The sequence below is a fragment of the Prionailurus bengalensis genome, chromosome A1, assembly GCF_016509475.1.
Source record: "Prionailurus bengalensis isolate Pbe53 chromosome A1, Fcat_Pben_1.1_paternal_pri, whole genome shotgun sequence".
Classification (NCBI taxonomy): Eukaryota; Metazoa; Chordata; class Mammalia; order Carnivora; family Felidae; genus Prionailurus; species Prionailurus bengalensis.
The window spans coordinates 205,373,458-205,396,361 of record NC_057343.1 but is presented as its reverse complement, the minus strand read 5'-3'; the positions used below and the strand labels follow the sequence as shown (position 1 = coordinate 205,396,361).

Below are 22,904 nucleotides of genomic sequence, written 5' to 3'. Positions count from 1 at the left end.
AACACCTCAGTTTTGTTCTTAATTTTACCTCCAACAATTGACATGACATTGACCAAGTCATTTAATCTCCTAGCCCCAATCCCTAATTTTTCTCAGGTTTAGCTTAGTTTTTCTTTAATCCTACCCCAGAATTCTGTGGTATTACAGGTAATATATTGGCTTCAGATTAGGATTTTAACTCTATCATGCTATCGTAAGAGTTTTCTAAAAAGGAAATCTATTGATTTGACAAGTCTAGAAGTTTGCTTTCATTTCTAGTCCTGTTAACAGATTTCCCCTTTTTTTTTGGCCTAAAAATATGTTTTGAAGGGGCGCCTGGGTGGCTCAGTCAGTTAAGCGTCTGACTTCGGCTCAGGTCATGATCTTGAGGTCTGAGAGTTCGAGCCCTGCGTCGGACTCTGTGCTGACAGCTCAGAGCCTGGAGCCTGCTTCAGATTCTCTGTCTCCCTCTCTCTGTGCTCCCCACTCACACTCTGTCTCTCTCTCTCTCAAAAATGAATAAACATTAAAAAAATTTGTTTAAATATGTTTTGATCAAGGGAGAAATTGTAGTTTATAAGATTTCAAAATAAAAGTCACATTCTTCTGTGTCCTTCATGTTCTTTGCAGGCTATGGTCTCTGTGCAGCCAAAGCGCAGTACCCCATCGCAGACTTGGTGAAGATGCTCGCTGAACAGGGCAAGAAAGTCAGGTCAGTGCTTATAGTGCCTGGTTTGCAGCACGTGTGTAAGAGGAAAGGAAAATAGAGGACTCACGTTTAGATGACTTTCTTACAGTGGAGTTTTACGTATGTAATCCCAGGTAAAGAAACTAAGTTGTCAAAACCCTATTCTAGCCTTAGTCTTGCTACCTAGTTGCACTGAATCTAAATACAGCTCCATTTTAGAATGGGAAACTTTATTATACCAAATTCCGGGATTTTTGTTAAAGGGGTAAAATAGAAGTCCTGTTTCTGGTTGGATTTGGGGAAGGAGGTCACACAAAGCATTAGAACCACATCAGGTTGTACCTTTTGGTTTCTCTTGTTCCCACTGACTGAAGAAAAACCTCTCAAACGAGAGGTCTTTGTAGAGTGAGTGGGACCCAGTGGTGATCCCGTGGGCTGATTAATGTTTGACTGCGTTCGCTCTCCTGTTCTCATGGCAAAGACTGTTGAAATTGTTTTTCTCCTAAAGCCATACATTTTTTGAAATATGGATTAGGGCAGTAGCTGTCCCTGTTACTTGGCATTTGGGCACTAGACTCTGCCCTTGAGAGGATCTTGAACACAATGAGGAAGTTGAGGACTCTGCAATTCTAGATTATTCCCATGACCTTGGATAAAGGGTTTGAGGGATGTAAAGGTGGGGCCAGTGGGTGACAAACCCTTGCAGTACTTTGTATCTGGCTTATGCACTTTTGGATCCCTATTTTGGAGTGAAGAGACTGTCTGGAGGACTGTCCTCCCAGGGGGGAGGGATACCTGTTTCCTCTTGAGTAGAGAAGCTGTTCTCTAGCAGTTTCATTGACATAGTATCATAAGTCAGAGAGACAAGCCAACTCTATTATCAAATAAAGTTAGTTTGTTCACCTGAAAGTTAATGTATGTTGACAAAACTGTTAATGTCTGTTCATGAAAATCCCTTTTAGATGTCTATCTTATACTTTTTCTGGGGAAGATGATAAGAATAAGCCTAACCACGTGCCTAGAACTAATCAGAGCTAGTCAGAGTGTCTACACAAGATTGAATCCTGAATGTCCCAGCTATTAATAGTGGTGAAGAGACTTAGCCGATGATAGAAGGGGATCTAACATTTTAGCATCAGCTACATTTTTTTCCCTTCCTTCCTTCCTTCCTTCCTTCCTTCCTTCCTTCCTTCCTTCCTTCCTTCCTTCCTTCCCTCCCTCCCTCCCTCCCTCCCTCCCCACTCTCTGCCTTCCTGCAATCCATAGTTAGTCTGTGTTTTTCAAATACGGAGAGTCAAAATACTATTTTGTGGTAGGACCAGCTTTTCTGTGATGTAGATGTTACCATATTTAGTATAATCTTCGAGGAATTGAAAATCGAAGATGAGAAAAATCACTGGCTTTGTTTTTTGATTTTCACATATGAAGTCTCATTTTGGTCACTGATTCCCATCTTCTTATCCAGTATTGTACAGGGCCGCCCTTTCAGTCATACGTTTGCCACTTAAGGCATTTGCAGACCTACACAAGGAATGGATGTGTTAAAGAATCTTTTATGATTTTCCTAAAAAGAAATTGTTTCTCTTTTATTCAGTCCACATGTGAGAAGTCTAATGTATTAGTAATGCCTTCTGTCACCACAAATGTTTAGGACGTGAGTGGCAATCCTAATGAAGTAGAGAAAGATAGCTTTCCTGTCTTAGTTCTCCTTTGGGAAGGGATGATTAATCTGACATACCTCCCTTATTGCCCACGGACCAGCCTATATTAACCAGACAGCTTGGAAAACCAGTCCAGGGTGAGGTGGATGCAAAGTTGAGGAGCATCGTGACTATAGGGTAGTTTGACAGAAGCAGGATGTGAGGGGAGAGGACTAAGAGGGATGGAAAAAATGATAATAAAAGGGATGAGACAAATGAAATTTCGGTTTCTGACCTAATTAAAATGTGATTTTGACCCATGAGGACATAACAAAAATTGTTGTTTTAGGTTGATTTCTGTTACACTGCATGGGAAAAATAATTACTTAAGATTGATGGGAGATATTTAATTAAACATATATGAATAGTTTCTCAGTTATAATTTGTGTTTTATTGAAGTAATTTTGTGAACAGAATATCAGACTTTATGTGAGAGAGAGTTCCGTCGTTTTACTGAGAACGTTTTACTGAGAGAGTTCAGTTTTTTACTCTGATCTGTTGAATTTTCACCATGGGCTTCATATGCAAATCTCATGTTTGAGTTAAATGGAAGCGAAGTGTTCTTGCTAACACAGTGACAGTAGATTATCCTATTTTTCCTTTCTAGTTTCCGAGTGGGTTTTTTTTTTTTTTTAACTGAAAGGGAGTCATAGAAATTGTTGATTTTGTCTCATGTGTATTATCATCTTTTCCTGGGAGAAATGCAGATTTTCTTGATGAAGTTAGGAATATGTCTGTCTGTAGATGCTGCCTTTCTTCTTCTTCTTCTTCTTTTTTTTTTTCTTTTAGGAGACAAATGTCTGTTTGCATGAGATGGCTGCAGCATTACCTCGTATTTTAATGAAATAAATCTGTATTTACAGTTAGCAGTAATTTCGTCCTTTCATCACTCTGTGGAGCTCCCACGGTGTTCATTGAGCACAGCTGCTGGGCCTCTGGTGTCAGTAGATCTTTGTGCCTCAGGACCCCAGCATGCCTAGCATCCAGATGTGGTGACATATTCGCACACATACCCCATGGAAATGTGCCAGTGAGGACATACGATTGTCATCAATTAGTTATGCCCAAGTGGTGCCAAGAAAAATTGCATCTGTCATACAGTCTGTCTGGCTTCATGGCCCATGATTGATTTAGAGACACTCCTGTTTTCCTTTCCTTTGGCTACAGTCATAACATACTCACCGGGAGCTGAGATTACATAATGCAGCACATGACATTTCATGACAAGAGCTCCTTTCCGAACGGCATGAATGTTCACTGACTTAGACTTTCTCTAGTGGCCAGTACATTGTTGCTTCCCAGTTGGCCAGAACGCCTCTATAGCTTCCCTAACCTCTGCTTGATCTCTAAAAGCATTTTATTACCAAAATCTTATGCTACAAAAATGTAGACATTTTTTTTTTCTCTTTATTTCCCAATCTTTGGATCAATACGATGGGCTTTTCATTATAAAGCAGAGATAGTGTTCCCAGTGAGTAATTCTTAGAAAGAGGTGTAATTTTTTTCTGTTTGCAATTAATCACTGCTGGATTTTCTTTTCAGAAAGCCTTATTGCTTGGCTCACCACAGAAGTCTTTTGAATTTGTGAAACCACCTTTCAGTTTCTCTGATTTACTGACTGATATTATGTATTGCTTTCCTATTAATGTTCAACTACATCTTTCTGTTAATAATTTGTTGGTAGAAATTTATACTAGGGATTGGGATTCAAGGGTGCATAAGCGCAATTCCCACTCTCAAATGTTTATAGTTATGAGGAAAGCAAATCTGTACACAAATGAATCCATGAATGAATTCCATTTAATGTGATAGTATGCTAGGAAAAGTAGAGTGGAAGGAGGATCAGAATGCAGAGGAGAGGAGTAGGTAATTAACCAGGGGACGTTTGAAACCTCTTGTGCTACTCAGAACATGAATTTTTTGCAGGTTTTTAAAAACATTTAATCTTTTTCATTCTCTGTCTAAACACATCTAGCTGCCATTGGTATTTGCGGTTTAATAGTGCTTTACAGTCTCGTGTGGCATGGCTATCGGTTTAAATATGTGTTATTTTTTGCTAACGAATCCGTTCTTTGAAGATAGTTGAAGATGAAATATTTTGTCAGTCTAACTGGATTTTCTTGTTTTTCGTGGATTACATATAATTCAAGTAAACAGAGTTCAGCCTTCTTGGATTTGTTATGTATTGGGATGCAGGAAGAGATAGGACATTCAGATTTATAAGGTAATAAAGGTACATGCTTCTGAAGAGAATAGATATTAATTAGGCCTGATAAAATATTCCGAAATTTGAGTAACGAAAGAAGACATTTTATTTAGCATTTCAGCGACAACTTGCAATACATTCTTTTTAGACATGACTGTTCATGTTAATGACCATTCACTGAACAGATAGTTGTATAGTGTTTGGTGCCAGGCACCGTTCTAGGTCCTGAGAATAGGTCCTTGAGTACACGGATGAAAATTCTGCGTATTCACAGTGAAATGTACATTCACGGGGAGGTTATATCATAGGCTTGAAGATTCTGACTTGGAGACACTTACAGCCCCATTGTGTCTTCAGCTAAGATGCAGCTGAAATGATGACAAACAGCTGTAGCATCGGAAATTGTATCAGAATTTCGGAGTTACAGCTGGTACTACTGGGTGATGAATTAGCCAGTGCTTCAAGTTTTCTGAAAGAATATGGTGTTATTTCTTTGCACTTTGCTCCGAGCCTGCCTTTTTGAAAAACATAGTGGCCAGGAAGGTGGGTGTGATGGGAGTTATTTGTGTAATTAGTCATATGAATGAAACGTTTGGTAGAAGGGAGGAAAACCCAAGAAAGTATGTACATTCACTCACGTCTGTGTTCAGCCTATTGTATAGAATTGCCAGTAACTTCTCAGATCAGAGGTGTTAGTTGTGCTCCTAAAAAGCGATCCTGTTCCTCGCAGGTTGACTGTTGGCCAGACCACCTTTGGCCTTCTATTTGTATTGTTCACAGCATATTGGTGTGGTGGAAAGAAAGCCTGTGATTTGGGTATTTTGTAAAGGCTCTGCCATACCCTTGTAGGACTCATTTCTTGGACACGTTTGTCATGGGCATTCTGGTGGTCTGAGGGAGAAACTTTTACTACTCATGACCTCTGACCATCAGGGTGGTTTTTGGCTTCTTGGTCTAGTATTAGTCATAATAAACTCTTTGAGCCGATGTTCTTCAATGAGGTTCATGTAAACATGGCGGAGTATAAATAAATAAAAGCCCTTTTCTCATTTCATGTTCCAGTTCTTCACTATCTTGCTGACAATTTCCATTTTATGGTGCTCACTGGCTGTTGCCTTCCAATAGCCGTTCTGCAACATCATTACAGTTATTCAGACAGGAAGATAAAATTATGTATAATTCTTACCAAGTCTCTGTAATATGCTGGAATATAATATTTTAGAACATTGGTGAAAAATAGAATTTTGGTTTTTTCCTCTGATATCACTCTTCATAGTCTTGTTGGTTATTTTGAAATAGAAAGCGTGTCAGTAGTCATACCGTTTCTATTCTGGGCTTGGTTGCTGGATTTGGTTCAGTGATGGAAAAGCCAGATTTGGGCACAATCTATAAAAACATCCTCAGAGTGGAAAGGGTAGTGTGACGCAGTTCTGCAGAAGACTGCATTGATGTTTGCATTGTTGTCTGACCTGATCCTCTTTAAAAAAAATTTTTTTTTTAATGTTAATTTTTTTGAGAGAGAGAGAGAGAGAGAGAGAGAGAGAGCGAGAGAGCGAGAGAGCGAGAGAGAGACTGAGTACAAGCGGGAAAGGAGAAGAAAGAGAGGGAGACACAGAATCCCTCCCTGGAGAAGCAGGCTCCAGGCTCTGAGCTGTCAGCATAGAACCTGATGCGGGGCTGGAACCCATCAACCACGAGATCATGACCTGAGCCGAAGTCAGGCGCTTAACCGACTGAGCCATCCAGGCGCCCCTGACTTGATCCTCTTTAGATGACTTCTCATTCTTTGGCTGGACCTCAGCATCACCGGGCACTTGCACAAATGGAAAACGTGACCATAGCCTTCTGTCAAACATTTTCTCATTCACAGTCATAGGACAGGTTCTGTTATTCTGTCTTGGAAAAATTGTGCCCCTGAGACATTTTTGTAAGCTCTTTAACATTCATAATTTTTTTTCCTCCAGAAGGGAAGGCCATAGATGAACACCAGATTTCAGACCCGAGTAGCAGTTCAGCCCTTATTTGCCTTCAAAAAAAGAATGAAAGGTACATAATGTTCTCTAGTTCTGGCTATTGGAAAGTTCTAGGAAATTAAATGAACATTTTTTTTTCATTCAGAATTGTACAAGTGAGTTTGTCTGAAGCACTGCTTCGAAGGGCTTTCACAATTTTCGAGAGGCGGGTGTCTATCCTTTGGCCTAAGAAGCCTTGCCAGAAAGTTGATTCCACAGCTTTTCCCATCAGTCCGTTTTTGAGGGTGGCAAGGAAGATTTTGTCCCACTTCATTACTCTTCTTCTATTCAGATGGATAAGCTAACCTTGCCCAGCTGGTCCTAGCCTTTTCACCAGTAAGGACGGTGTGTGTTACGTTTACCCCGCTTCATGTTTTAGAAGGTTTTATTCTCCACTGCATTTAGTGCAGTTACTTTTTAAAACAAACAAGCAGACAAACAAAAAATGCCACTTTTCCTTGTGCTTCTCGTCAGTGACTTGTAGCTGTCAGTCAGAAGTTCTGATCAGAATGTGATGAACCAAAGAAACCTGCCCTTTCAGATCCCAGCATATTTTTCACAGGTGAAATGCACAATTACATTATGAAAGTAATTGAATGTAGTAACAGATCCTTCTGTTACCTTCATGGACCCTCCCCAGAATGGAGCACTGCCATGTGCAAACATAGAATACAAAAGTCCTTAAGGTGTATGTTGCCACCAGGGACTGTGTGTTGCACCTGCAGTGCAGCTCCCAGCCTGCTCTGTGACACAGTACAGTGCACACGTATTCGATGTAATTCTAGATAAAGGAGGCCTGCCTGAGGAAGTAGTTGGATTAGAGAATCTGTAAGGTCTATTTTAACGCTTTTTAAAAAATTTCTTTTTTAAGTTGTTATTTGAATTCCAGTTAACACAGTATTGTATTAGTTTCAGGTGTACAATTCCATACAACACCCGGTGCTTATCACAAGATACTCCTTAAGCCCCATCACCTATTTAACCCATCCCCCCACCCGCCTCCCCTCTGGTAACCATCAATTTCCTATAGTTAAGAGGCCGTTTTGGTTAGTATCCAAAATATATAAAGAAATCATAAAGCTCACCACCCAAAAAATGAAAGATCCGGTTAAGGAATGGGCAGAAGACATGAATAGACATTTTTCCAAAGATATACGGATGGCCAACAGATGCATGAAAGCATGCTCAACATCACTCCTCATCAGGGAAATACAAATCAAAATTATGATGAGATACCACCTCACACCTGTCACCCTGGCTAAACTCAACAATACGAACAACAGGTGTTGGTGAGGATGTGGAGAAGGGGAGATCCCCCTTATACTGTTGGTGGGAATGAACACTAGTGCAGTCACTCTGGAAAACAGGGGAGTCTCCTCAAAAAGTCAAAAGTAGAACTACCCTATGGTCCAGCAACTGCACCACTAGGCATTTACCCAAAGAACACAAAAATGCTAACTGAGAGGTTTATATGCACCCCAGTGCTCATTGTAGCATTATCTACAATAGCCAACTTACGGAAACAGTCCAAATGGCCATCGACTGATGAATAGGTAAAGAAGATATGGTATGTTTACACAACGGAATACTACTCAGCTATCAAAAAGAATGAAATCTTGCCATTTGCAACAACATGGATGGAGCTAGAGAGTATTATGCTAAGTGAAATAAGTCAGAGAGACCATATGAAACATATCTTTACATTTTTTTAAGTTTTTTTTTTTTTTTTTTTTTTTTTTTAATCCATTTTGAGAAAGAGAGCAAACATGGGGAAGGGGCCCAAGCAGGCTCCATGCTGTCAGCACAGAGCCCAACATGCAGCTTGATCTCAACTGTGAGATCATGACCTGAGCCAAAATCAAGAGTCGGAAGCTTAACTGTCTGAACCACTCAGGCACCCTGAAACATATCTTTTAAAGGTTCTTTAGTGAGAGGTTAATGGTAGATTTTCTTTCATTTTGTATACCTTAAAATTCCTTGGTGACAGTTCTTTTCTCTCCAGTCTTTGAAGATTTTATCCCACTGCCTTAAGGCTTCCCTTGCTCAGAGATTATTACAGGTTCAGTTCCAGACCGCTGCAGAAATCTCTCAGCGCCTTGATCCCACATTTCTCAGCCTCCAGAACTCAGCCACCCGGTTTAAAGTATTTTGTTATAGCAGCCTAAACAGACCAAGACATTCTTGTTCAGGGAGTTGAATGGCGTTCTCCCTGAGAAATATCATCGTCATTAGCGCCCTTGAAAAAATTCTTTTACTGGAGATCTTTGGATGATAAATGACAAATATCTGAGAAATCCCAAGGTAGGGAAATGAGGGAAAAAAATGGTGAACTGACTCCCAACAATTGGTTCTGAGTGTGGAAATTGTGACTCCGTCTCACCTGCCACCCCAAGAGGGAGAAATGGCCTCAGGACAGAGGGGTGAGGCCCACAGCTTGTCCCACAGCCCGGCCCCAGTGCTGACTAGCAGGCGACAGCCATCCACAGCCTGCTCCCCAGCCCTCTATTTTAACTCGAAAGGTTTTATTGATTTATAAATATTTATGGTTAAAAAAGAAGAAATAGGCTTTCAACAAATGAAACTTTAAAAAAATTTCCCCATGTTATGTCTTTTTTCTCATTAATTTGCGAACTTCCTAGGAGCTTAGAATAACATATTTAGGAAAATTGTGGGATGATGGTATTGGGAAGGCAGAATTCCCAAATGCAGTCTATGTAATTTAAAAATATAAAACACAGTAAAAGAACTACAAAGCTGTAATCATCAAGACAGTATAGTATTGGCACAAAAACAGACACATAGACAAATGGAATAGAATAGAGAACCCAGAATTGGACCGACAAATGTGTGGCCAACTAATCTTTGACAACGCAGGAAAGAGTATCCAATGGAAAAAAAGACAGTCTCTTTAGCAAATGGTGCTGGGAGAACTGGACAGCAACATGTAAAAGACTGAAACTAGGACACTTTCTTACACCACACAAAAACAAACTCAAAATGGATGAAAAACCTAAATGTGAGACAGGAAGCCATCAAAACCCTAGAGGAGAAACAGGCAACAACCTCTTTGACCCCAGTTACAGCAATTTTTTGCTCGACACATCTCCAAAGGCAAGGGAATTAAAAGCAAAAATGAACTATTGGGACTTCATCAAGATAAAAAGTTTCTGCACTGCAGAGGAAACAATCAACAAAACTAAAAGGCAGCCGACGGAATGGGAAAAGTATTTGCAAATGACATATCAGATAAAGGGTTAGTATCCAAAATCTATAAAGAACGTACCAAACTCAAACCCGAAAAACAAATAATCCAGTGAAGAATTGGGCAGAAGACACGAATAGACACTTTTCCAGAGAAGACGTCCGGATGGCAAACAGACACATGAAAAGATGTTCAACATCACTCATCATCAGGGAAATACAAATCAAAACCACACTCAGATATCACCTCACGCCAGTCAGAGTGGCCAAAATGAACAAATCAGGAAACTACAGGTGCTGGCGAGGATGTGGAGAAATGGGAACCCCTCTGCACTGTTGGTGGAAATGCAGACTGGTACAGCTGCTCTGGAAGCCAGTGTGGAGGTTCCTCAAACAATTAAAAATAGAACTACCCTACAACCCAGTAATAGCACTACTAGGAATTTATCCAAAAGATACAGGAGTGCTGATGCATAAGGGCACATGTACCCCAGTGCACTTTCAACAATAGCCAAATTATGGAAAGAGCCTAAATGTCCATCAACTGATGAATGGTTAAAGAAGATGTGGTTTATATATGCAATGGAATACTACTTGCCAATGACAAAGAGTGAAATCATGCTATTTGGATGGAGCTGGGAGGTGTTATGCTAAATGAAATAAGTCAGTGAAAGACAGATATCATATGTTTTCACTCATGTGTAACTTGAGAAACTTAACAGAAGGTCATGGGGGAAAGAAAGGGGAAAAAATAGAGAGGCAGGGAGGCAGACCAGAAGAGACTCTTAAATACATAGAACAAATTGAGAGTTGATGGGGTGTGGGGGAGAGGCTAAAATGGGTACTGGGCATTGAGGAGGGCACTTGTTGGGATGAGCACTGGGTGTTGGATGTAAGTGATGAACCACGGGAATCTACCGCCAAAACCAAGAGCACACTGTACATACTGTATGTTAGCCAATTTGACAATAAATTATATTAAATAATAAAACACAATGAAAGAAAGGAAATTAGCCATTTGAACATCTTGAGTATGAAAACATTTTGCACAGTGACTGGCAAAATGTATAACCAAATTGTTGCAGGTTGTAAAAAGATTTTTTTTTTAATCTGAAGAGATTTTGCAATATTTATAATAAATAGTAAGAGGTTGTAAAATGGAGAAAACACTCAATACTGTAGGATGAGGCCCAGTTGTCTCTGTAGTTTCTTTGTCTTATTGTTGAATTGGGATACTTGACTCTTCTTCATGTTTTATTGCTGAACTAAATCTGGATATTTTCATAATGCAAGAAGGAAAATGTAGTTAATTTGAACGGTTGTGGTAAGATCCATGTGGTGAATGTTTTATACTCTTTACTAGTCCCACATGTCCAAGAACCAACTGCTGTAACGCACCCTGGTCAGGACATATTGTCTCCATGACCCACAATCATGGGAGTAAACATTGTTGCGTCCCCTTTGGAACATGTGGTGTCTAAAATCTAACGTGAAGTTGCAAAAAGTGTAAGAATAGGCTTTATATCATCATGTACTGTAAAAAAGTTTTAAGAAATAGGGTGTCTTTTGAATTGCATCTTTACCAAGTTCTATCCAGGTCACGCAATATTTACAAATAGCCCTTGTATACCCTCTTACTTGTTTTTATTCTTTCTTGGTTAGTTTAAAAGGCTCTGAAGATCAGGTTGATTTATTTGAGTAGATCATTTCACTGGTTTTGAACTGTGCCTGGGTCTGTCTTTAATCAGGGACCGAGGCCTTAGTTTTTATTCTATAATGTTTTGCAAAAGGCTATCATTTTCATATTTGAGAGAGGAAAACAGCAAGAAATGTTCAAATTTTTCTTGTTTCAAGATAATTGAAGAGATTATCCTGACTTAACAACATTTGTTGTATCTGTCAGTTGAGAAACAATGCTTTTTTGCCTAATAGTATCGGTGGAAGGATTATGTATAGCCTTTTAAAATTTGACTTTATCAAATAAGTATGTATTTGAATATTAGTTATGACCAAGTTCCCAGTGAGTGCAGTATTCACAATTACTAGCCTTCGTCTATTTTGACTACATAATTTCTCTAGTCTTTTGATGTAGTTGTGAATACAAAGAACTTCTGGCTTTTATTGGACTATATTGATATTTACTAGAATTTCAAGGTAAAAATTAGAAAGCCAACCAAAACATGTTGACATCAAACTAACATTTGTTTTAATGAAAAAAATGTGTATTAATTTTTATATAAGTGATCATTAAAATGTATTTGTGTGAAAAATACAGAGAGCATTTATATTACAGAAATGTATTGGAATAGAATTTTATAATTGCAGCTTAATTTATTAAAGGCTTATTGTGCTTGGCATTGGTCTAAAATACTTTGTATAAAAAACTCTTTATGTGAACTATCTCACTTAAATCTCACAATACTCCTCTGAAGAGGTTTTATTATCAATCCCATTGCACACAGAGGAGGCGTGAGGCATACAGACCAAACTGCCCAAATGCTGTGAATCCAGGTAGTGGCACTCTACAGCTTTTAACTGCTGTTTTTTGCCACTTCCCTAAATTCTTTCTCTAAAAAGAGACATAAAAATGTATGAGTCTGTGTACCTTACTGGGCACACTGTGTTTCTTAAAACCCTTTCCTTCCCTCCCTCTCTTGGAATCCCTATAAGGAGTGCCAGGTGCTGTGGGAACTGACAGATAAGACACGGTTCCTGTGCTCATGTTGTGCCCAGTTTGGAGGGCACAGTCATGTCAACCAGTTACTATGATGCAGTGCATCGTAAGGAGGAGATGCATAAAGAAAAAGTTCTGGGAACGTGGAATATCTTTTTTTTTTTTAATGTTTATTTAGTTAGAGAGAGAGAGGGAGCAGAGGCGGGGGAGAGAGAGAGTCAGAGAGAGAATCCCAAGCAGACTTCACACTGCCAGCGCAGAGCCTGACACGGGGCTTGAACCCACGAACCACAAGATTATGACCCAAGCTGAAATCAAGAGTCAAATGCTTAACCAACTGAGCCACTGAGGCACCTTGGCAGATCTTTGTGATCTCATTGTAGTATTTATTTTCCTTCTGTAGAATCTTGTAGACAGGCACAGCTAATTCTGCTTTAAGCATGTGTACAATAAAGATAATTTTCATGGCTCAGAGGAAAGAACTAAAAGGCTAGTAGGCTTTGCATTTTGAAATTCTGGATATTCTTCGTATGATGATGGAACATTAATGAGCATTGTCCATCAGTTCCTGGAAATTGCTGGTTATGGCCAAACCATTGTCTGGTATAATTAACTTTAATACTGACTTTGGAGATTAGTCAGTTATATGGGCCAGAATTGTTATAAACTCACATTGGCTTATCAGTGTGCACATATATATTTCTAAAAATTTAGCGTGTTCTGTTATTTCTCTCAAAACACTGGCATTTTCTTGTTAGAGCCTTGCATGTGTTTTTCTCCAACCTTAGAGTCTTAAGGTTTACTATAATAAATTATTATGCTAACAGATATAAAATGGTCTATCATTTGGGATATTTAGCATAACATATTGATTAGCTTTGTGATTGTTTACCCTTCACAACTAGCTCAACAGAAATAATGTCTTTATGCAGTCTGTAGCTAATTAAAAATTACAGTAACAACAAATACATTTAGAGGTCTTTGATTTCTAATCTGGCCCAAGACATGTCAGTTAAAGCATAAAGATGATAGCTAGATGGATTAATTTAAAGATAAGCAAGGGCAGTATTAAAAACATATTAATTACTATTGTTTTATTAAAAACAATAAAATTACTAGAATAAAGGAAGGATACAGAATTGAAATCCAAAAGTAATTTACATACTGTATATATTGACTTTTCAGCTAAAATAGAAACCCTAGTTCCTGGAATTTTAGGACTAGAAAGGAAGTTTGTGGTAGGCTGAATAAAGGCCCTAAAGATGTCCACTTGTTTTTCTTTTTTTCATTGTTCTAAGTGTTTTAAAAAATGTTTATTTATTTTTGAGAGAGAGACAGAGAGAGAGAGAAAATATGAGTGGGGGAGGGGCAGGGAGAGAGGCGTACAGAGGATCTGAAGCAGGCTCCATGATGACAGCAGAGAGCCAGTTGTGGGACTTGAACTCACGAACTGTGAGATCATGACCTAAGCTGAAGTCAGACACTCAACGAACTGAGCCTCCCAGTCACCCCCAAAGATGTCCACTTTAATCCCCCAAACCTGTGAACATGTTACTTCACATGGCAAAAGGGACTTTGTAGATTTAAGGCAAGGATTTTAAGATGGGGAGACTATCTTGGATTATTCACGTGGGCCCATGTGATCACTAGGGTTGTCATAAGAGAGAGAAGAGGGTCAGAGTCAGGGAAGGAGATGTTATAATGGAAGCAGAAGTCAGAGGGATGGAGTGATAAGCCAGGGAATGGGAACAGCCTCCAGAAGCTGGAAAAGGCTATATTCATTCTTTCATTCTTTCTTTCTTTCTTTCTTTCTTTCTTTCTTTCTTTCTTTCTTTCTTTCTTTCTTTCTTTCCTTTCTCTTCCTTCCTTTCCTCCCCTCACCTCCCCTCCCCTAGGGGGCTCCACACCCAACATGCAGCTCAAACTCATGACCCTGAGATCAAGATTACATGCTCTACTAACTGAGCCAACCAGCCACCCCTAAAATACTATATTGTTACTAAAGTACTAAAATGATATTTATGTTCATATTTGAGTCTTAGTAAGTCTCAATAAGTCTGATTTATTGAGCATATACTTTGGTTCCTGGAGATTTTTTTTTTCAAATGTTTCATGTTATTGCCACTACAAAAAAACACTAAAATCTGAAAGAAGTTACCTTAACCAGAGAGTCCACTTACCCCTGCAGAAGTGTTTTCTCTGAGGCAATTTGAAAACAGCTGCAGTGCTGAAGACAGCTTGCATTACCACATGAAGAGTGGGAGCCTAAATTGTCAGTATTTTGCCTTATTTCTTTTGTTTTCAGGAGTGATTGAAAACTTTGGTTTGATATAGACTATGACATTAAGATAGCAATGTCTAGTTTAAAAAGAAAGCAATTGGGGCACCTGGGTGACTTAGTTCAGTGTCTGACTCTTGAATTAGGCTCATGTAGTGACTTCATGGGGTCATATGGGACTCCGTGCTCCCCATTGGGCTCTGTGTGGGAGCCCACAGAGTGCTCCACATTGAGCCTGTGTGGGAGTCTCTCTCCCTCTCTCTCTGCCCCTCCCCTGCCCATGCACTCCCTCCCTCTCCCTCTCCCTCTCTCTCTCAATAAATAGAGAAACATTTTTTGAACCTAAAAAGAAAGCAATCTTGTTTTTAGAGAACATTTAAAATTTTTTCTCAGGTGTTGAACTGTTACAGTCCCCAAAACGACAGGAGAATTTGTGGTGGAACAACTTAAAACCCTGTGAGGTGGTGAGCATGGTCTGGAGTGAACTAATGACTGGAGTGAAACAATGACTGCCCTTAATTTTATTTTTGCTAGAACAAAACTACAGCTAGCCCACTGAGGGGAAAGGTGATGAAGTAGTTGAGATAGATGAGACATATTTTTCTTCTGTGTCTGTTTGTTCATGCAGATATTTAATTTTTTTTTTTTTTTCTATTTTATAGCTTGTAGCACTGTTGAAACTTTCTGGGCTCTCAATTATTCTCAAAGAACACTGCGAATTGGATTTTTGGAACTCCTTTTTTTACCCATCCAAGCAGAGAATAATAAGTATTTCTCAAACCGTTTCTACACAGTTTTATATAGCCCTTGGCAGGATATGGGCTGATAGTAACAGCCGGTTACTACTCTGGGAAAACTGAGACAGTGAGAGTCCTTAAGTAACCTGCCTAGCAGCAACATAACTAGTAAAACCTGAGCTGTCAACTAAACAAAATATCTCTCAAATATATATCTCCCTTATACTACTATAATGTATAGAGCTAAAAGTTCAGACTCTTGAGGCAGAAAGACCTGAGTTTGAATCCCAGCTGTAACTATTTACTAAAAAAGTTATACAAACTGCATAGCACATCAGGAAGAGCCAGCATTGGCCATTGTGCCAGAATATATACCAGCAGCCCCCCATACTACATTCTTGCTTCTTTCTGTTAGGTGTATGGGTAAAGCTCTGAAGCTGTGCTTATTTAATGAAGGACTGGGTTTGAATCACTTGCTCTTACATTCTAATTCTTTTTGTTTTATTTTAATTCTTTTATTTTAGAGAGAGAGAGAGAGAGTGAATACATGAGTTGGGGGTGAGTGGGGGTGGGGGGAGAGAGAGAGAGAATCTTCAGCAGGTTCCACACTCAGCGTGCAGCCGGATGCGGTGGTCGATCTCACGACCCTGGTGTCCTGATCTGAGCCAAAATCAAGAGTTGGGCACTCAACTGACTGAGCCATTCAGGCACCCCAGTGTTCTAATTCTGGATGGAGAATTTTAAAGATGATTAGGGATAGAATGGAATAATATATGAGAAATCATTTGTAAATGGTGTTACAATATAATAGCATGAAGTATTAAGTTATTTTAGATGAAGTTAATTTTTCCCACCATAAAAAGTGTACATTCTCCTCCTTTCAGCGACTGTGAAGCTGGGAAGATCCCGGCTGGGCCAAGGTCACTGATCTCACTGTCCTCCTAGCCCTTCGGGGTTTCCCCAAAGCCTCTTAATCACATGGTTTGATTCTCCCACAAAAGTGTACATTCTCATAGAAAATTGGGAAAATATATTTAAAAAAGAGGAGAAATAAAATGATTATCTGTTGTATAACTGCATAGGGGTAACTGTTTTGTTTCCTTTTAGCCTGGGGTTTCTGTTTTTTTATTAAACATAAATTATTATTTAGGGGCATTCGGTGATCTCCAAACTAAGATTAAAAATAAATTTGATAAGAGAGAGTACCTGTCACTTGATGCCCCCCCCCCACTACAAGATCCCCCAGTAATTCAGACTCTTCATTATCACTTTAAAAAAATTTTTTAAATGTTTATTTACTTTTGAAGGAGAGAGACAGAGTGTGAGTTGGGGGGTGGGGAGCAGAGAGAGAGGGAGACACAGAATCTGAAGCAGGGTCCAGGCTCTGAGCTGTCAGCACAGAGCCTGACGCGGGGCTCGAACCCACAAACCGCGAGATCATGACCCGAGCCGAAGTCGGACGCTCAACCGACTGAGCCACCCAGGCGCCCCTTCATTATCACTTTTAAAGATGTGGGAAAATCCCTTATCATCTATTTAGGCAATTAAATGGCCATTTTAAAGCCCTTTTCGGGTTTGTGTTTTTGGGAGGGGTCAATTCCTGTGCTGCTTTAATCTGTTCCCAGGAGGACCTCTATTAACAGTGGGGACACCTGACTTGGCAGCAGTTTCTGTGTCTTAAATGACATGATTTTTGTGTGAGCCAGCAGTGTATTATGGCGGCCCTAAAAGCTAAGGCCGACTTAGGCATCATTGTCAATGAAAGGTCTAAGGATGGGATTTTCTTGCTGTGCCTTATGCATCTAGATTGCATCCAGCATACTGTATTCACTTTGGGGGACTGAGATTTGAGCTGGATATTGCATTGTGGAAATGGGACTCAGACAGCAGCGGATCTGTCAGCATTGAGTAATTGAAAGAATTGAGGATGTTTTGCTTAGTAAGCATCGTAGGATAGCTCAAAGGAATCCACATATGAAAGAGGGAATAAACTCATTATGGCTCCAGAGCAAAACTACAGACCTTGGAAAGCAATGAGATAGGGGTTCCCTTCGGTTGAATATGAATGTGTGTGTGTGTGTGTGTGTGTGTGTGTGTGTGTGTTATAATTTTTGAGATTGTCTAGTAATGGAATAGACCTTAGGAAGGAGTAAGTTTCTGGTTACTGAAAGTGTTTAAACTGAAGTCGGATAGATCCCTGCCAAGAACTACTATCGAATGCATTTCTTCACTGGATTCATTCACTCATTCACTCACTCACTCACTCACTCACTCACTCACTTTTTATTGAGCCCTTCCTGTGTGTCAAGCACTGTGCCCAGTGCTGAGGAGACAGAGATCAATACTGTGGGCAAGGGGCTGGATTAAATGACTCCAAAGATCCCATTATGGTTGTGGTTGAAAGAAATTGCTTGATGCTTCAGTTTCTTTTGCCTTAATAAAAGTGTGGAGCTCTGATTTGTGTATCACTCCGTCTTTGAAACACTCCAGCATGTTGCTATCACATTTCTTCTGGGACGCAGAGTAATGCTTCATATCATTTTCTGAAAGATTGTAGGCTGTTAACTCCTGTCCATGACACTATTTTATTTCTCCAGCTTTGAACATAGAGGTTAAAGTTGAATGTGAAGTCAGCTTTTGATGGAATAATGTTGATTTTTCATGGCAAGTGTTTAATTCCAGGCTGACTTACATAAGTTTTTAAAGATTCAAGATTTATCAGAAAGTATCATGAGAGAACATAATGCTTATTAAATGTAAGGTGATCTTATTTATTAATGTTGTTGGAAATTCTTTGTACTTAAAACATATGGAAGAGTCAGGTTCTAAGGTTACACTTATTTTTTGAGAGGAGTTATCATTTGTGTATACTGAGATATTAAACCTCCAACTTCAATATTTGTAGATTGATCATATATCTGGACTAGTTCTAGTCCCGCATGTAGAGATCAGATAGTACCAGGAAAAGCAGAGGTGCCAAGAACAAAGTGTGCAGATTTGGAGGTGATGTTGGGGTCTCTGTACATTTTGGCCCATCAAGTAAGGCCAGCTGTTCATTTGTTTCATGTCTAGGTTTGGAATTCACCCAGTTGCAGGCCGGATGCCTGGTCAGCTTAATGTGCTGCTGGCTGAGGCTGGGGTGCCATATGATATTGTGCTGGAAATGGACGAGATCAACCATGATTTCCCAGGTAAGTGGTAGAGGCGATGCTGAAGTCTAAATATTCAGTCTGAATAAAGCAACGCCCGTCTTAGGACGTAAATTGTGGGATTTCTGAACACCCACTAGTCCAATGAAGAGTAACCTACCCCTAGTAGGTGTGCAGTTGGAATGAAAGTAGTGAAAGACGGTACAGAATAAGGCACAACAGACTTGTGAGTAGCATGGGTACTTTTGTGCCTTGGAGGGGTGGTGAAAATCTTGAGAGATAGTGGAGCTCATTGCAGAGGGACTCGGAAGAGATCTGGCTTTGGGATCTAGGTCACAATTCTCGCTTGTTTGCACTAGATCCCAGCCTCAGGTTCCTCATTTATAACATTGCTTCTGTTGCTAATTTAATGTATAATGCTAGCAGTGTCTGAGATTTTCCTGGCTTCTAATTGTACTGATTCATAATCAATAAAGTAGTTTTCTATTTTCTTTTAAAGTACTAGGATTTCAGTAGATAAGGTGCTGTACTTTATGGCTGTCATTGGGTAGATGTTGAATGTTAATGACATTTGGCCCAAGATCATGTTTGTTAAAGTTAAACCAGTTCCCCCTGGCAAGTATCCACTGTAAACTTAAAAAATACTGTTTATTAGAGAAAAATAATGAAGTTATATGTGTATCTACATTCACATGGCATTTTTGGCAAAGTTCTAAGGTAATTTATATTATAGTCCTTAAAGAGGGAGTTTGGACCATTTTAATTTTATGCCCCCTTTGAGATTTCACTGTTGCAAAATTTTGTGTGAAACCTGCCAGTTCCAGGAATTATGGGCACAGCTTTAATACAGTACAGACTCTTAGACCATTTTCTTGGAGACATCAAATAGCATCATATGTGGTCATTTTAAAAGTTGAAAATGGAATGCCAGTCTTCTCAAAAATAATATAACCAACAAGATCATTTTGAGATAATAAAAAAACCGCAAAGTCAGATTAGGTAGATGCATCTGGGGGGAGGGAAAGCACAATAATGTAAGCTCCAGTCAGCATGCTCAGGTTCACATGCAGGACCTACTGCTTTTAGCTGTGTGGCATTGGCTAAGTTACCGACCCTCTCTGATAAAGCTCTTTGTACAGTGCCTGGCATAAGTGTGCATCCTATAAATGTTGGCTTCTGTTACTATTGTTATAAAGTGCAGATCACTATAATTTGCCTGAAAAAAAATGAAAGTAGCCTATTTGAGACTTATATTTTCTCTTTTTTTCCCTTTATTACATAGACACCGATTTGGTCCTTGTAATTGGAGCTAATGACACTGTTAATTCAGCAGCTCAGGAAGACCCCAACTCTATTATTGCAGGCATGCCAGTCCTCGAGGTCTGGAAATCAAAGCAGGTAAAGTTTCAGACTTGTGTTTCATTCTCATAGTCAAATGTCTCTTCAGACATGCGCACAGAGCCATCCTGGTTCACTCGGCGAGGAGCGCTGATGCCTTTTAAAAGCCGCAGGAGCTTGAGTGGGCGTAGGGCCTAGCTCTCTATATCCAGCTTCTGTCTGTTCGGTGGCCGATAGAGAACCCGAGTGAATGCCCTGGTCACCATTAGAACCAAACGATATTATGTGGATGGATTAACAAAATCTGTAGCCACAGCTGAAAAAAGAGCTGTGAGCTTTTGGAATGAGTCTGGCTGACTTCCAGATAGAGTCCAGTGAAGCAGATGGCTTCCCTCTGGGACAGTGAGTCAGTATCATTGCCTTCATATACGAAGATGAGCATGTTTTTTCATTTAATTTTTTTAAAGGGAATTTGTTGTTGTTATGGGGTGTCTAGAAGAAAGGTGATTTAGAAATCCAAACCATAATGTGGCATAAGGAAGCAAGGCCTGCTCGCGCACATCACCTCTGTGGAGGCTCACCGCTGGGTCATAGAGACTCAAAGGCTTATACCTTTCCCCTGCCTCATTCGAGGGACATGCCTTTACTACCCTTAGGTCAGATCTGCATTTTAACAGTCATAATTATGTAATTATGTAAGTACATTTCCCTTTAATTTTCTCTTCATTGAAAATATGGGAGTGTGATACGCACTTACTCATGTGTAGATAAAAAATTACTGCATTCGTCATCAAACTGGAGAATTTGAAGAAGACTATACTAAGGCTGAGTAAAGTGTGAATAAATTTAGACTGCTTTCATTTTTGGATAAACTACCTAGACAACCACAGAAAGGCTTTTTATTTTCCTAAGAACTGACTTGCTATTTAACAGGATAGCACCATCCATAAGCCATGTAGGTGTCAATGACTATACTACATCAATATTAGAGACAGGTCTGCTTTTTCCATTTTGCTTTGTAGGACTGTAATATTATTACCTCTGTCATGTGATGGGCTAGATTGCTCTTTGGGCTTTTGTCTTGGCACCTTCTTTTTCTTTTTAATGTTTATTTATTTATTTTGAGAAAGAGAGAGTGTGAGTGAGCCAGGGTGGGGCAGAGAGAGAGAGAACACCAAGCAGGCTCTGTACTGTCAGCATGGAGCCCAACCTGGTGCTTGAACCCACCACTGTGAGATCATGATCTGAGCGGAAATCAAGATTCAGACACTTTACTGACTGAGCCACCCAGGCGCGCCTGGAACCTTCTGATGTACTTTAAAGTGGTGGAATAGGAATCATGCCATTTTCCCATTAGAAGCTTATGCACTAAGTTTGGTCTCTTTAACACATTAGAGAAAGATGCTTATTTTTCTGAGTAGAAAATGTTACAGGGTCTTTATAGAGAAAAGCTCTGAGAAGAAAATCACTTGTAATCTTATGTTTCATAGATAAACTATTTATTGTTAACAAGATTTTTCTCTCTTGGATGTGAGTATGGGCACATTTAAAAAATTAAAGTTAATACAGTGTGTGCCTGCATTAAGAAAACGACTCCTTGTGTATTTTAGAAAACTGTGTACTCAGGAGTTAGTAGTGGTGGTGCTTCATTTAAAGCTAGGGCAGGGCAGTGTGGGCATACCTATCACATCCCAGCCCAGTCTGTTAAATACACTCATTTTGCCCCTTAATCTTTGCTCCTTAGGTCATCGTTATGAAGAGGTCACTGGGTGTTGGCTATGCTGCAGTGGACAATCCAATCTTCTACAAACCCAACACGGCCATGCTTCTAGGCGATGCCAAGAAGACGTGTGATGCGCTGCAGGCAAAAGTGAGAGAATCCTACCAGAAGTAAATTTTCAAGACCAAGCTGTTGTCCGACAAAGCCACCTCTTCTGTTGTGAGAACAGGCAAATAAAGTATCACTCTATACAGCTGATAGACATCTGTAGCAAAGCTCTTGGAAGAGAAGGAAGACTGAAGAATGCAAAGCAAACAGGGATATTTTTCAAGATCCCTTGATTTTTTTTTAAAAGATTGAAAATTCTGAATGTCTTTCTGTGCATATTTTTTGTGTTATGAATTCCAAAAGTATTTTATAAAAGGAGAAAGAACAGCCTCATTTTAGATGTAATCCATTTGGATTTTTTTATTCTTCCTCAATGGTCAACAATATTTTAAGAGATTAAGTTTTTAGGATCTTAGGACTTATATACATGGATCTGAACACTCTGACCTTGTAAACATTACAGGTACCTTCGTTTATGTTTTTTCAACAAAGATTACTAATTTGAGACTTGTGTCAACTCCTGAGCTATCCTCTTACCATTTAACCATGATCTGAATTAACCATATCAAATTGGCTTCAACTTTTCAAACTGTACTACCAATTCTAGATTTCAGGGATGTATTTTCTCACTTCTATTTTAATACCTTAAGGGACTAGGTAATCTTTCAGAGATGCTGGAAACAATGACATCATTTGCTTTGTATGTTTCATCAGGACACCAGTGAAACATATCATTTGAAATCAGTATTGTATTCTTAAGAATCCCATTTCCAATCAGAGGTGTTTTTAATTTCAATCAATTTATAAAGTGTATTACTGTATTAAGTGCACTTGAATGGAATTCAGCTATTTGACTAATAAATTGAGTTCATCATGTTTGTGTAGAGATGTAGCAATGGTCTCTGGTGACAAAAGGCTCAAGTGAATAGTTTTGCTGGTTACTACCATCCGGGGAAGACTTGCCACTGGGAAATAGATGAAATTACTCGCTCCCTTAATTGTTGGCAAGAATTTTTTTTTCCAAATCAGAATGTGTTTTGAGGTCTTATGTAATTGATGACATTTGAGAAAAATGGTGGCCCTTTTTTTTATTAGCTACCTCTTTGTTTATCTA

General features: G+C 39.4%; 1 protein-coding gene across 5 annotated transcripts in view; it reads left to right on the top strand.

Annotated features, from left to right (window-relative positions):
• Window positions 1-22,674, top strand: part of NNT (nicotinamide nucleotide transhydrogenase) — a 94,378-nt gene extending 71,704 nt beyond the window's left edge. For 4 of the 5 annotated variants that reach the window (XM_043598888.1, XM_043598914.1, XM_043598899.1 and 1 more), the window contains exons 19-22: window positions 610-691; window positions 18,548-18,666; window positions 19,907-20,022; window positions 21,707-22,674. In XM_043598888.1, coding sequence (XP_043454823.1) covers window positions 610-691; window positions 18,548-18,666; window positions 19,907-20,022; window positions 21,707-21,856 — 467 coding nt within the window. In that variant the 3' untranslated portion in view covers window positions 21,857-22,674. Of the gene's footprint in view, window positions 1-609; window positions 692-6,537; window positions 6,691-18,547; window positions 18,667-19,906; window positions 20,023-21,706 lie in introns of those variants that run through there. The other variant, XM_043598923.1, reaches the window with a different exon arrangement.
• The last annotated feature ends 230 nt before the right edge of the window (window positions 22,675-22,904 follow it).